This window comes from Macrobrachium rosenbergii, chromosome 29 (genome assembly GCF_040412425.1).
Source record: "Macrobrachium rosenbergii isolate ZJJX-2024 chromosome 29, ASM4041242v1, whole genome shotgun sequence".
Taxonomy (NCBI): Eukaryota; Metazoa; Arthropoda; class Malacostraca; order Decapoda; family Palaemonidae; genus Macrobrachium; species Macrobrachium rosenbergii.
Window position 1 is genome coordinate 22,028,954 of NC_089769.1, and position 15,528 is coordinate 22,044,481.

Consider the following 15,528-nt stretch of genomic DNA (forward strand, 5'->3'; position numbering starts at 1 on the left):
CACCTTTTGCCCTGAATGTTTGAACAATTTCATGATAAGGCAAAAACAGTATAGGAGCTGCTTAACAAGTATCAAAACACTGTTATTCACCAATAAACAGAATTCATTAGTTGTTCACAAAAAAGATAAAAAGTGTGAACAATCCTTTTTTTCTATAGTTTCATTGTCCACATTTTTTTTCTCATGGCATGATCAAAAACAATAATCAGGGCTCACAAAAATAGCCACAAGAGGACTGATGGTGAGACACTGGGAGGAGAGGCTAGCCCGGGCTCTTCACCGAGAGGCTGATGACATGTACTGTCCAAAATGGCTGCCATTAAGTCATTCAATTCAAACTCAACTAAAGTAAATGGTAAAGCTTTCTAACAATTACCTCAATTCGAATTTAAATAAATATTTACATATATATGCTGTCCACCTACATAAAGTGGAGCATTATTTTATAATACAAAAATTAAATTTTTTATTGTTATGACTAACTGACAGCTATTCAGTCTAGTACTACAGCACCATTTTCAGAAGTCTGTTTGGAATGCAATGTGGGGGGGATGTGGGTGAAGGATCAGTGAGACCTGTAGCTGTTTATTACCTGTCAATTACTGAACTCTCTAGTACCTAAGAGGATTGGTACAAGGAAAATTACGCTGTAAATAATTAAGTAGCATGTTTACAGATTAATTTTTGGAAGATGGCTACCTCAATTTTTGCTATATTGTGCATTAGTTTTTTTTATTTATTCCATGAATATGATTAATAATACTTCCCTGATTAAAGTTCCAAGCTCAAAATTAATGAATGCAACAATTCTTTCCAAATGTATAATTGATCCTTCACCCACAGAAAAAGGACCCGATACCTTTTTAAAATTCACATGTTCAGGTAGCTTCTACTAAGATTTAAGCACTGCATGTGATCATTTAAGTGCAAACTTTGTTCTGCACACAGTAGTAGATGCTCTTGTAAGATTCTCCCTGATTACAGACTGCAATAATGAACAAACTGTAAGAAAAAAGAAAAATAATATATACATATAAGTTGTGACTGCTGCCTAAAGTTGATTTACATGTAAAATAGTAATAACCCATTACTCTTGTACTACTGTGTTATATATAAAACAGCTGACAAATAAAATATGTTGGAATAATAAATGAATTACAGTCTTATCAAAAGAGGTGAGAAGAGATTACCATCCCTGATACAAATATGGCGAAACACTGAGGTTGTGAAGACATGAGAGGGATCTTTGGGGCTGTGGTGGTGGTGGTGGTGGGGAGGGGACAAGCATGCCGTTATTTGCCAGGATAATCCCTGAAACTCTGTTGCTGTCAGGGGAAACGAGGAACACCCTGGACACAGCTCTCATCACAGTTCATGGATAAAAAAAGTCAAAATGATTACTTTGTACTCCTTTCAATAAGCCTCGGTGAGTGAATTGTACCGTGGCTCGTCCATCAGAGGAACACTGAGCCCAAAATATGTAACCGAGAGCAATGTCCAAGGTGCTAACATGGTACAGACCAACTAACATCGTAGTGTTAGCGGCTACAGTGGGGTGCCTGACCCAGCCCCGCTTATCTGATGGTCTCAAGTACCCACACTGACAACATTTGTACACTTGAGTCAAGGCACGCATCAAGTCCAACGTGGGCTGCATGGGCACAGTTGCCACATACCAGCGCAGCAGCTGGGCCAGGCCTTGTATACGTATGAATACCCGCATCAGACCAGAGGGGAGACTCTCGGTGATTGGGGCCTGCGAGGGAAGAGGGTAGCTAGGCACATAGCCCAGGCACCTTTAGTGGCTACTGCACCGTTGTGAGTGGAGGCCGAGGGGACGACGCTCTTGTTGCACCTGAATTATTGTGATGATGACCATGTTGTTGTAGGTCAACAGCTTGATTATGTTCTGCAACACCCACCATGGATTTATCCTGCTCTATCCCACCTTCATTTTCAACCCCACTTAAGGTTGTGAGGCTTGTTATATTGGTGAGTCCATCTTGAGATGTGCCACTGTGATTATGTTGATGAGTTGGAGATGGAGGAGGCGTAGCAGCTAGGGAGTGACTTTGATTTTCCCTCCCTCGGCCGGCATCTCCTGTATCTCTGCGATGGTTCTGAAAGGCCTGAGGGAGGACACCTTGTCTCATGGCACCATTACTACTGCTGCTGCTGCTACTTCCTGCACCAATAACTAGCCGCTCATTTTCTTCTTCTGATCCGCCCTACAAATAAACAATGGTTAGTGATAACTTGCAATTAATTTAAAAGTATATTTCCTATCACCAAAGTACTCTATACAGTACTTGATACAATTTACTCAGCACTGCCTTAGTACCAAAAAGACTTTGGCTGTGAATGAACTCAACATGTACTATACATAAACCTAATGTAAAATGTTTATATGAATTACCATATATTTTTGTTTATAAGACGACCTTTAAACCATAAATTCACCCCTAAAAATTGGGGGTCGTCTTATACTACCGTTCTAAAAATCAAACCTTGAATTCTAAGTGATTTTTATTGGTAAGCTGGCCTCGGTGCGATAACCACCGACACACATGAAGAGATTCACATTATGAAATAACGTGATAATAAAGGAAATAAAACCATTTTTACCTTATATATTATTGGCATATCTTCATAATAAATAATCTATTCAAGGAATAATTCCATATCAATGAAATCACCTCATCTATGAGAGGCCAGCCAGCTAACAAAATGTAAATATCGAGTTATGGTTGTGCTCACAGCAACCTTTATCTTTTGGTAATGTAGTGTAATTAAGGATAACATAATATTAATTTTTCATTAAAAATTCAGGTTGTTTGTAACTGTTTACTTATACTGTATCATATTGTTGTTAGGGGTTGCTTGTGATTGGTGATGAAACATAAAAAAACAATGGTTTCCCTTTTAGGCAACATGTGTAAGAAAAACATGATACAGAATCAACTTGGTCATTTCGTTTACCATATATACTCGTTAACATGCGATCTCGCACATCATGCGACCCCCAAATTTTCACCCATAAAAAATTATTTGATCATGTATCTCGTGTATCATGCGAGTTCCTTTTTTGAGAGACCAGATTACTACTGACTAACCTCTTTTATTCCATCTCTTTATCCCATCTTCTAGTTAAATAAGTTAAAAAAGTACAAGCGAATGATAAAAGTATTGTTAGTTACGTTATACTCATTGAATAAACGAGTACAGCCATAAACAACCGAATGTGAAACAACTGTTTTGCTATGAACATGGTCTAGGCCGTGCTATGAACAACCGAATCAGATAACAACATCTGTTTTACTTGCATTTCAACCACCGTACGATAGTAAACAATTACTGTAGTTATGTTACAAATGACATTATGTAGAATAGGACTGAGCCAGTATATATTTTACATTAAACCTTTATTCGCTATGGAGAAAAGATCGCAAGGAAATATACTGCTAAATTTAGCTGCAAGTTGTAGCTGAAGCTGAGAAAACAATGTTCAAATGCTAATGACTATAAATTATCGTGCATCAGCAACATGGATGAAACTCCTAAACTTAGATATGCCATCAAACTTGACTGTAAACAATATTGGAGGGAAAAGTATTTCAATCAAAACTACTGGGCATGAAAGAACACATTTTACTGTTGTTTTAACGTGTATGGCAAACGGGACGAAACCTTCCCCCAGGGTTAATGGAAATTGAATTGATGCCGAAACAAAAATTCCTGCAAGGTATCATTGTCCACGTTCACGAAAACGTAAACAATGCGAATGGGACATGATTGCTAGGTTTGTATTTTATAATACAATTAGTAATATGCGAATAACATACTGTACATTATTACTGGATACAGTGAAGGAAAGCATAACTTGTTAAAAGATCCACGGAAAAGATGTATATTCGTTGTTTGTATTTTATAATACAATACTAAGTGAATATTCTATATACAGGTATTCCCCTACTTACGATGGGGTTAGGTTCCAAAAAAACCATCGTTTGTTGAAAAAATCGTAACTCGAATATGGCCTAGCCTACACTAGGGAATTAGTACCATCTATACATATATGGTAGGCTAGCCTACACTACACAGTATACTTTATACATAAATGGTATAGTAATTATTAGTGTCAGCTAATTCTGCAGGTTCAATGCAGATTGACATGATAAATCAGTACAAAGAGAAATTGAATAACAAACAAGGCCTAGCCTGCACTTTCGTATATCATATGCGGTAGCCTAGCCTACATTATACTGTATTTATTTTCACATAACACCGTATTATACAAACATCAAAATAACGAATGTGCATCTTTTCCATGGATCTTTTAAAAAGTTATGCTTTACTACACTGTATCCAATCGTCAATATTCTTATATTGCTTTTGCATTATAAATTCCGATCATAGCGATCAAATGTTTTGGTTTGGGAATCGATCATGCGGTCTTTATTTCACCACATTTAACTCGGTTCAGATGGCATTTCTTGCTTCTAGTTAGCGTAAATGAATCTCTAGATACTTTATTTATAAGGGACAAACATATTTTTCGTTATACGAAGTGTTTTTAAGTCGAAATATAACAAACATGTCTCATTGTGAAATTAATTTAGCCATTTTTTTCGTCAATAGATGACGTTGGCGGCTGGCCATTTGTTTTGTGTAAAAAAAAAAAATCAAGATTCCGTTCGCTATTTTCTCTTGATTTCATCATCATACTACGAGCTTTTCATATTTATCTTTTATCGGTGTGAAAACAGCAGTAATATGTGTTCTTTCATGCCCAGTAGTTTTGATTGAAATACTTTCCAATTTTATTTGCTGTCGAGTTTCATCCATGTTGCCAGTGCACGATAATTTATAGTCATTAGCAGCTTGAACATTCTTTTCTCAGCTTCAACTACAACTTTCAGTTTAATTTACTGTAGCAGTATATTTCCTTGCCAATCTTTTCTCCAAAGTGGATAAGGGTAGTGTAAAAACATATCAGTACTTAACGTCATTTTTAACATAACTACGATAATTGTTTAACCGTACGATGGTTGAAATACAAGCAAAACAGTTGTTATCCGATTCGGTTATTAGCAAAACAACAGAGTCTCGTTCGGTTGTTTATGGTTGTACGCATTTTCACAAGAGTATAAGGTTACTAACAATACTTTTATCATTCTCATACTTTTTTAACTAGAAGATGGAATAAAGAGATGGAGAAAAAGAAGTTGGTCTATTGTAAGTTGGTCTCTCTTGCTGCCTGATTCTATGGCAACTGTAGTGTACGCTGTTGCCTGTGTCCGCTCGAAATTTTTAAAAATATTTTCTAAATATTGTCATACCGGTATTAATTGCTAACTCCATCGCAAACTCGAATTATCGTCACTCATGCACTACTTATATTTACAAACGCACAAAAATTGCAAACGAACACTGACCTATTTTAACTTCCGACACAACGTGAGCAAGTGAGGTCAGCTCATTGAATTAATGTGCCTATTCCAGCCTCTCAGGCCAATGTATCGTACACCGTACGCTGCCTGATTGTACGTTGTTGCCTGCGCCAGTTGCCCGCGAAATTTAAAAATACATATTTTCAAAATATTGTTGTATCAATATTAATAGCTAACCCCATCATAAAAGCAAATTATTGTAAGTCGAATCATCGTAACTCGAGCACTACCTGTACTAATTTTATATTTCATGTATGATGTGACCCCCTTAAAATTAGCTTCAAAATTAGGTCTTCAAAAGTTGCATGATACACGAGTATGTATGGTATTTTGAATTTCTAAGGATACAGTACGTAAAACAGCATTTGTAATAACATCATCTTTCCATAACCAATATTTCATAAGATACTTGTTGTTGCAAAAACTAGCCTATACACAGATGGTTTTGTAATTTAGCAGTTGTCTTATCTAAAGGTTGTCTTATACATGAAAATATACGGTAATTCTAAAAACTGGTAGTTGCATGAATTTCATAATATATGAGTTTCATATTAATCCAACTTGTAATTATTACTAGTTTCAGTGTCAATAAAAAGTCAGCTTGAATGAGTTGTAATATAGGAAGTATCTAACCTAAATGTGTATTGTGAGAGAAGTGATTAAAATCTGGATGTTGTGCTCTGAAAGTGACTGCAGTACAGGCCAAAGTTGTGTATATCCCAAAAAGTCAATTTCATTCAAGGTGATCCATTAAGTAAATACAAATACTGTATAAGTACAAGTATTAGGTAAGCTAGAGCAAAAAATCTGAGATTGCAGACCTCTGCTAATGCGAGTAGTTTCCCAGCTTCTCTGTACAATATACATTTTCCTTTTCTGAATACTGTACTAGGATAAAATTAACATAGTTTACATTTTCTTTTACAATCAGTAGAACACTACCATTTCACAGAAATCCACATGACAAAAATAAATTAACAAAATTTATTGTGTTCAAAGAAACAAATTTTGACTTTCCCCCAAAAAAATCAAGATTCCATTCGCTATTTTCACTTGATTTCCTCATAATATGAACTTTACGTATTTATCGTTTATCAGCGTAAACCCCCTTATTCGCGGGGAATGTGTAACACCCCCCCCCCTCCCCCCGAGAATAGCTAAAACCAGTGAATACTTAGAACCCTTCTAAAAACACTCAGAACTGCTATTTTGATAGTTTAAACACACAAAACAAACTAAAATTGCTTTTACAGGTATTATCCTACTTATGATGGGGTTAGGCTCCAAAAAAACCATCGTTTGTTGGAAAAATCGTAAGATATACCAAAACATATCTCGAACATAGCCTAGCCTACACTAGGGTATTTGGTACCATGTACTGTATACATATATTGTAGCCTAGCCTACACTATAAAATAGACATGATAATTCAATACAAAGAGAAATTGAATAACACACAAGAATTAGCTTAGTCTACGCTATGGTATATTGTATGCATACACGGCAGTGTAGCCTACATTATACTCTACTCTATATTCGCATTTGTATTATACAAACATCAACATAACAAATATGCATCTTTTCCATGGATCTTTTAAAATGTTATGTCTTAATTCACTGTATCCAATATTGTATATATTCTTATAATGCTTTTGTATTAAAAATTGTGTTCATAGCAATCAGTGTTTTGGTTTAGAAATGTTTACGCTGCGTTTATTTTGCCGCATTTAACTCGCTTCAGAGTGCTTTTCTTGCTTCTAGTTGGCGCAAATGAACCTCTAGAGTCTAGATACTTTATTTATAAGGGGCAAGGTAATTTTTCATTATACAAAGTGTTTTTAAGTCGAAATATAACTAAAATACGTCTTGTTGTGAAATTATTTTATCTTATTTTTGTTAATAGATGACGATTGACAATGGCCATTTGGGACAGTTTGTTTTGTGTAAAAAAAAATTCAAGATTCCGTTTGCTATTTTCACTTGATTTCATCATAATATGAGCTTTACATATTTATCGTTTATCGCGTTAAAATAACAGTAATGTGTTCTTTCATACCCAGTAGTTTTGACTAAAATACTCTCTCCCATTTTAATTACGATAGAGTTTCAGCCATGTTGCCAATGCACGATAATTTACAGTATAGTCATTAGCAGCTTGAACATTGTTTTCTCAGCTTCAGCTACAACTTGCAGCTTACATTTAGCAGTATATTTCCTTGATGATCTTTTATCCATATTGAATAAGGGTATTAGTCAGTCCTATTCTACTTAACGTCATTTGTGCCATAACCTACGGTAATTGTTTATTACCATACGATGGTTGAAATACAGGTAAACTGCTGTTGTTATCCGATTCGGTTATAAGCAAAACAACAATTTCTTGGTCGACTGTTTATGGCTGTAGGCATTTACGCAAGAGTATAACGTTACCAACAATACTTTTATCATTCTCTTTTACTTTTTTTAACTAGAAGATGGGATAAAGAGATGGAGGAAAAGTTGTCTATTGTAATTTGTTCTCTCTCACTGCCTGATTACGCTGCTGCCTGTGCCCGCACAAAATTTAAAAATATTTTATAAATAGTATTGTCGTATCGGTATTAATTGCTTACCCCATTGCAAACTCGAATTATCGTAAGGTGAATTATTGTAACTTGAGCATTACCCGGGTATTTTAATACTTTTATCACAAAAAGTGCATTTAGTCATGAAAATGAGATGAAAATACAGTATTTAGTGCATACTTCTCAGTGAAAAATACTGCGAATGTTCGAATTTTCCGCAAATAATAGGTAGATACATTTCAAAGAGAAATCCATGAATATGTGAGTGAATACGCGAGTCCGCGAATCGTGAGGATGCAAATATGGGGGGTTTACTGTAATGTGTTCTTTCATGCCCAGTAGTTTTGATTAAAATATACTCTCTCCAATTTTAATTACGGTCGAGTTTCATCCATGTTGCTGATGCATGATAATTTATAGCCATTAGCAGCTTGAACATTGTTTTCTCAGCTTCAGCTACAACTTAACGTCATTTGTACTATAACCTATTGTAATTGTGTATTACCGTATAATGGTTGAAATACAAGCAAAACGGCTGTTGTTATCCGATTCGGTGATAAGCAAAACAACAGTTTCTCAGTCGGTTGTTTAAGGCTGTACGCATTTACGTAAGAGTATAACGTTACTAACAATACTTTTATAATTCTCTTTTACTTCTTTAAATAGAAGATGGGATAAAGAGATGGAGGAAAAGAAGTTGGTCTATTGTAACTTGGTCTCTTTCGCTGCCTCCCATTGCAAAATTGAATTATCATAACTCAAACACTACCTGAGTATTTTAATAGTTTTATCACAAAAAGTGCATTTAGTCATGAAAATGAGATGAAAAATACAGTAATTAGTGAATATTTCTCAGTGAAAAATACTGTGAATGGACGAATTTTCAGCGAATAATGCGCATATATGTTCAATAGAGAAATCCTCAAATCGTGAGATTGTGAATACGGGGGTTTACTGTAATAATAAATGTCAAAAACAATCTTGTTATATAAGTGTGTAAATATACTGTATTTACTTAATAAGTGAAATTGCACAGAGAACCCTTGTTTACAATTTTTCTTTTCAATCTCACTAGGGGTGAAAAACAAAATAAAAACAAAGGACAATTGAAGTTGTTTACAAACAGAAACCATCTGTTAAAAGACACAATGAGGGATCAGGTAATGCCATAATTTTCTACGACAGACCTACTAGTCTCCTAGAATATGTAAGTGGTCATCTGAAGATCAGCCATTCTAAGTCATTTACAGCTGTATTCTGGTAGGGGTCCAGTTAGGTTATCCACCCCACCCTTACCACCTCAAAGGAAGCTGTGGCGAGTGATCTTCTGATCCTTATTATTATTACTATTATATAAGAAGGCAATCTCTAGAAATGAATAATAGTGACACACCTCTTTGACAGTTTTAAACTCTGACCTCTGATTTGCAAGGCAAACACTAAATTAATTGAATTGAATATAGAATTTAGGCCAGAGGCCAAGCACTGGGGCATGAGGTCATTCAGCGCTGAAACGGAAATTGGCAATAAAAGGTTTGAAAGGTGTAACAGGAGGAAAACCTCGCAGTTGCACTATGAAGCAATTGTTAAGAGAGGGTGGAAAGTAAGATGGAAGAAGGAGAATATAAATGGATGTATAGTAAAAGGAACAAAAGGGGTTGCAGCTAGGGGCTGAAGGCATGCTGCAAAGAACCTAAAGTAATGCCTACAGTGCACCGCGAGAACTTAACATATACTGTATATGCAGTCACATACCTGGTTCCACTCCTTTTATTCCTTCTATGGCTGACTGGATATAGTGTTCGCCTGGCAAATCATAGGTCAGTGGTTTAAATCCCAAAGAGTTTCCACATAATTACTGTTATGATGTGGATTTTATGCCTACTGTGAAATAGCATTACTAATACAGTACAGTAACTGGTCAATATTGCCAGGCATTAACATACCAGCAGTCTAACGGCAGTATTGTGGAAACTGTACATAAATTATATTCCTGTGTTATTTTTGGAATTAAAAAACAAAGACTTATCACTTCATTCTTAGATGCCTTGAAATCTTAACAAACTTTCCATAAAATTCACATGGAAAAAGATCCAAGACTGCCTTCCCTTTTTAGGTGTATCAATAAAAAAAAAAAAAAAAAAAAAAAAAAAAAAAAGTAATACTATGTCTACTGTAGAGCCAAATATACAAATTTCTACATTCGCAATTTTTCACACTATAATTCTAACATCAAAGAAGGACAGCAGCAGGTCTTTTCATAAGAACCATAGACATTTTGACTGTTTGTTTAGGTGAGATACCTAAATTTTATAGTGATTACTAGTAACTTTTTTTCACCACTTTGCCATGGTGGTAATACTAATAATGATCACCTTAAATTCAGCATTCCAGATAATTTATAATTTTCAGTTGTGTTTGGTTTGATTTATTGATTTATATGGTTAGCTTAGGTAGCCACCATACCCTGATTTGTCACCTTGAAGTAAGTTGGGGTGTCTGATTTTCATGTGACTACTAAAACTACTACTGCTATTATATTATTATTATTATTATTATATTATTATTATTATTTTGGTCTATCACAGTCATCCTATTAGACTGGGTAGTTTTTATAGTGTGGGATTCCGGGTTGCATCCTGCCTCCTTAGGAGTCCATCACTTTTCTCACTATGTGCGCTGTTTCTAGTAGCACACCTTTCTGCATGAATCCTGGAGCTACTTCGGCATCTGGTTTTTCCAGATTCCTTTTCAGGGATCTTGGGATTGTGCCTAGTGTTCCTATGATTTTGGGTACAATTTCCACTAGCATGTTCCATATCCTTCTTATTTTGATTTTCAGGTCTTGATACTTATCAATTTTTTCTCTTTCTTTCTCATCTACTCTGGTGTCCAATGGTACTGCTACATCAATGAGTGATACTTTCTTCTTGATTCTGTCTCAACATCATGTCTGGTCTACTGGCACGTATCACCCTATCTGTTCTGATACCATAGTCCCAGAGGATCTTGCCTGATCGTTTTCTATCACTCCCTCAAGTTGGTGTTCGTACCACTTACTACTGCAAGCTAGCTGGTGTTTGTTGCACAGGCTCCAGTGGAGGGTTTTTGCTACTGAATCATGCCTCTTCTTGTACTGGTTCTGTACAAGCGCCGGACATTCGCTTGCTATGTGGTTTATGGTCTCGTCTTTCATACTGCATTTCCTGCATATGGGTGAGATGTTACTTCCACCTATTGTTCTTTGAACATATCTGGTTCTTAGGGCCTGATCTTGTGCCGCTGTTAGCACTCCTTGTTTCCTTCTTGAGTCCTCCCCTATGTAGCCATTGCCATGTTTCATCGCTGGCCAGTTCTTTTGTCTGTCTCACGTACTGTCCATGCATTGGTTTGTTGTGCCATTCCTCTGTTCTGTTTTTCATGCTCCCGTCTCTGTATATTTATGGGTCTTCCCATTTGTCTTCACTTGTTTTCAGATACTGCCCCAGAGCACTGCTCTTGATGTTGACACAGTCCTCTATGCTTAGTAGCCCTCTCCCCCTTCCTTTCATGTTATGTATAGTCTGTCTGTATTTGCTCGTGTGTAGCGCGTTGTGTATTGTCCTGTGTTTTCCGGTTTATGCTGCGGAGTTCAGCCTTCATCCACTCCACTACTCCTGCGCTGTACCTGATTACTGGTACATGTGTTTATGGCTTTCGTCATGTTTCCAGCATTGAGTTTTGACTTGAGAATCGCCTTAAGTCTCTGCATATATTCTTTCCTCGTGTCCTTCATCTCTTGGTGTTTTATATCCTCTCCTTCTATTATTTCCAGGTATTTGTATCCTGTCTCACCTATGTGTTTGATGCTATTCCCATCTGGTAGCTCTATCCCTTCAGTCCTTGTTACTTTGCCTTTTTGAATGTTGACTAAGGCATATTTTTCTATTCCAAACTCCATCCTGATGTCCACAGATACAATCCTTACAGTCTGGATTAGGGTATCTATTTCCTTGATGCTCTTACCATACAGCTTGATGTCGTCCATGAACATCATATGGTTAATTCTGTTGCCTCCTTTCTTGAGTTGGTACCCAGCATCCACCTTCTGCAGTACTTCTGTCATGGGAATCATGGCTACTATGAAGAGTAGTGGGGACAGTGAGTCACCTTGAAAGATCTCTCTCCTGATGTTAACCTCTGCTAGGCTTATCCCAGAGCTTGTAAGTACTGTATTCCAGTTGCGCATTGTATTTTTAAGGAAGCTGATGGAGTTTTCCTCTGCCCCATATATTTTCAGGCATTCTATTAGCCACGTGTGCAGTATCATGTCGAAGCTTTCTTGTAGTCAATCCATGCCATGCTTAGGTTGGTTCTCCTTCTCTTACTATTCTTCATTACTATTTTGTCTATTAGGAGCTGGTCTTTTGTGCCCCTACACTTCCTTCTGCAGCCTTTCTGTTGGTGGGGGATGGTGTTTGTATGCTCTAGGTAGTTGTATAGCCTTTCACTAATGATACCTGTCGGTAACTTCCACATTACTGGTAGGCAGGTGATAGGCCTGTAGTTACTTGCTATATTTCCTTTGTTCTTGTCTTTCTACACTAAGGATGTTCTTGTGGTCATCCATTTGGGTGCATGGTGGTTTGTGATACAATGCTGGAGTTCTGCTATTCATGGGTGTAGGGTCTTGATGTTTTTGAGACAGTATCCATGGACTTCATCGGGACCTGGGGCTTTCCAGTTGGGCATTTTCTTTAGTTGTTGTCTGACTGTGTCTATCATGATCTCGGTGAATCTTGTTTTATTCTCCCCATTTCTTCCGTCTTGATTTCCTGGAGCCATGTTGCCTGATTGTTGTGTGATACCAGATTGCTCCATATGTTTTCCAAGAGTCTCTTACTTGGTTCGGCTTCAGGAATTTCCTGGTGGTTGTCTTTCCCCTCTTAGTTGGCTGTATAGTCTTTTTTGGTTGGTTCTGAAGAGTCTGTTCTGGTGGTGTCCTTTATTCCTGTTCATGTACTGTTGAATCTTATGTACTTTGGCTTTGAACCTCTGTTTTATATCTTATAGTGTGTTGTTTAATCCCTTCTCCTGTACTTTGTATTTCTCATTCAGTTCCTCTATTGTCTTCTTGCTTCTTAGCCCCTTTTCTGCCATCTCTTTCAGTTTACTCAAGTCAGATCTCATCGCCATGATTCGTTTTTCCAGGCACCTTTTCCAAGGCGGTTGCTGTTTTGGTTTCTGTTGGGTTGGTTGTGATGGTGGTATTGGTGTTTGTATCCACACGAGTTCTACTACTAGCCTTGCTCCTGCATATGCCAGGTCATTTGTTTCTGTGATACTGGTGGTGTGGATTTGTCTCATTATTTCATTAACTTCACTTATTTTTTCCCTTAGTTTCTTTGTGTTGTATGCTTTCATGGAGGGAGATCTTTGTTTTTTCTGTACCTGGCTTCATCCATTGTCTGATCTTCTCCACCTATTCTGACCTCTGTTACATCTTCGGTGTTTCTTCGTGTGTCGTTGTTTGGTAGCTCATCATTCCTGTGTCATCGTCTCTAAGTTCGTCTCCTTATCCTTCGTTGATGGGTGTTATTTCTCTTTCCAGTTCCTCTCTTTCTGTTGTGGAGAGCCAGCTCTTTTTCTTTATGTTCCTTACTTGGTCTGCCAGGCTCTGTTCTGTTTGAGGGGTGTTGTTTCTCTCATTCTAGATGTTGACCAGTCTTCTGTATCCTCTTTTTGTCGGGTTGCTTCTGATGTAGCATCTCCATATTTAATTCTTTTCTTCTCTTGTCCATTTCTTCTTCTGATACGCCTCTGTAGCTCCAGTCTCTGGTTGCTGGTTATTATTGCTGTAGTGGTCAGTTGCTGGATGATGACCTCCAAGTACCTGACCATCCTCCCCGTCAATTTAGTTGTACACCTGACTCTTGGACGAAGCTCCTCTGTTGCCAGAGGTTCCATTTATTTTATCATTATTTATTTATTTATTTTATCATTTCTTTCCATCATTTCTGAGTTTTGCTATTTAACCCACAGCTGGACCCTAACCCTATCGAGAATAGGTGCTCATTTACAGCTGAGTAGACTGAGGAAATTATGGTAAAGATTCTTTCCCAAGGAATCAACGCCGAGGAGAGTAGCCACCCATGCAATGACTGACCAGCCCAGTGTTGCTTAACCGGTCCATTGATGAGTTAAACAACTCTGCAATGGTGCCCATTTTTATTTTCATTATTATTATTATTATTATTATTAGTATTATTATTATTATTATTATTATTTGGCAATCCCACCTGGAACTAGAAGATAAAGAAAACATCATCTTTAATGATTTAAACTATTCACTTTGATTTGCCGAGCCAACACTATATCCACTCAGCCACTATTTCTAGGGAAGATTGCCTTATAATGTATGCTTCACCTCACTGCGTTTGGAGATGGGAATTGAATGTCTACTCACTACTGGGGGAACTGAACTGAATATAGAATTTAGGCCAAAGGCCAAGCACTGGGACCTATGAGGTCATTCAGCGCTGAAACGGAAAATGACAGTAAAAACGTGGTTTTAGGAGGGAGGGGTAGGACATAAAACCACAGATATGGGTACAGTAAGCCAGCTATGATTCCAAAGTATATACAGTAGCATATCTAGTTCCACTCCTTTTTGTCCTCTGGTTGGCCTGGTTCAAATCCCCAAAGAATTATTATTTATGACATGGCTTGTAAGCAAAATGGATAGTCCCCAGCTATAACAATGGCAAGGTGTAAAATGCTGCCACGTGGTTTTTAGGAAAAAGCATTAGTAATAAACTGTCAACTCTATTATCACTTGTTAGTAATTAACCAGTTTTTCCCATCCATTCTCTATGTAGCTTTCCACAACATTAGTTTGATTCCTACTATGTTAATGTCTGGCAATTACTGCCAAACATTAAAATAATACATATCAATATTGTGGAAACAGTATGTAGGTGATAGTTTTTACCTTAGATGCCTTGAACTCTAAAATATATAAAATTCACTTTGGAAAAGCATAATGTCAAATCCTTCCATTTTCAGATGTATCAGTAAGAAAAATGAAAGCTAAAGTGTACCATGTGTATCACATACACCAACTTACACATTCACTATTTTCACTACATAATTCTTTCATCAAAAATAGTTAGGAAGGTCAATTTATGAAAAAAAAAGTCTGCCAGCCTCCAAATAATTCTAACAAATTGTTTTTCACTAATTTCCGTTTTATTACATATACTGAAAGCGTGTGAGAAAGTCTACCAAGATGTGACCAGTTGAAAGTGGTGTAAAAGTAGGTCAAATCTGAGATGGCTGACACTAGCATTGAAATAAAACCATCACAATAGATTAATGGATATGTGTGTTTTAGTGTCAATTATTTGGCTTTATGTAGAAGTACTTTTAGAAATATTCAGTTTCATCAAGTAAGAAGTCTAACTGCAGTTTAGCCAACGTGGCTTCCAATATGGTGGGAAAATAACTGAGATGAACAGGTAAGTGTTCAAATTATT

General features: G+C 36.8%; 1 protein-coding gene across 4 annotated transcripts in view; it reads right to left on the minus strand.

Annotated features, from left to right (window-relative positions):
* Positions 1-462: 462 nt before the first annotated feature.
* LOC136854671 (protogenin B-like) overlaps positions 463-15,528 on the minus strand; it is a 507,887-nt gene continuing 492,821 nt past the window's right edge. For 3 of the 4 annotated variants that reach the window (XM_067131267.1, XM_067131266.1, XM_067131269.1), the window contains one exon: positions 463-2,228. In XM_067131267.1, the coding sequence (XP_066987368.1) occupies positions 1,806-2,228 (423 nt within the window). In that variant the 3' untranslated portion in view covers positions 463-1,805. The remainder of the gene's footprint in view (positions 2,229-15,528) is intronic. The other variant, XM_067131268.1, reaches the window with a different exon arrangement.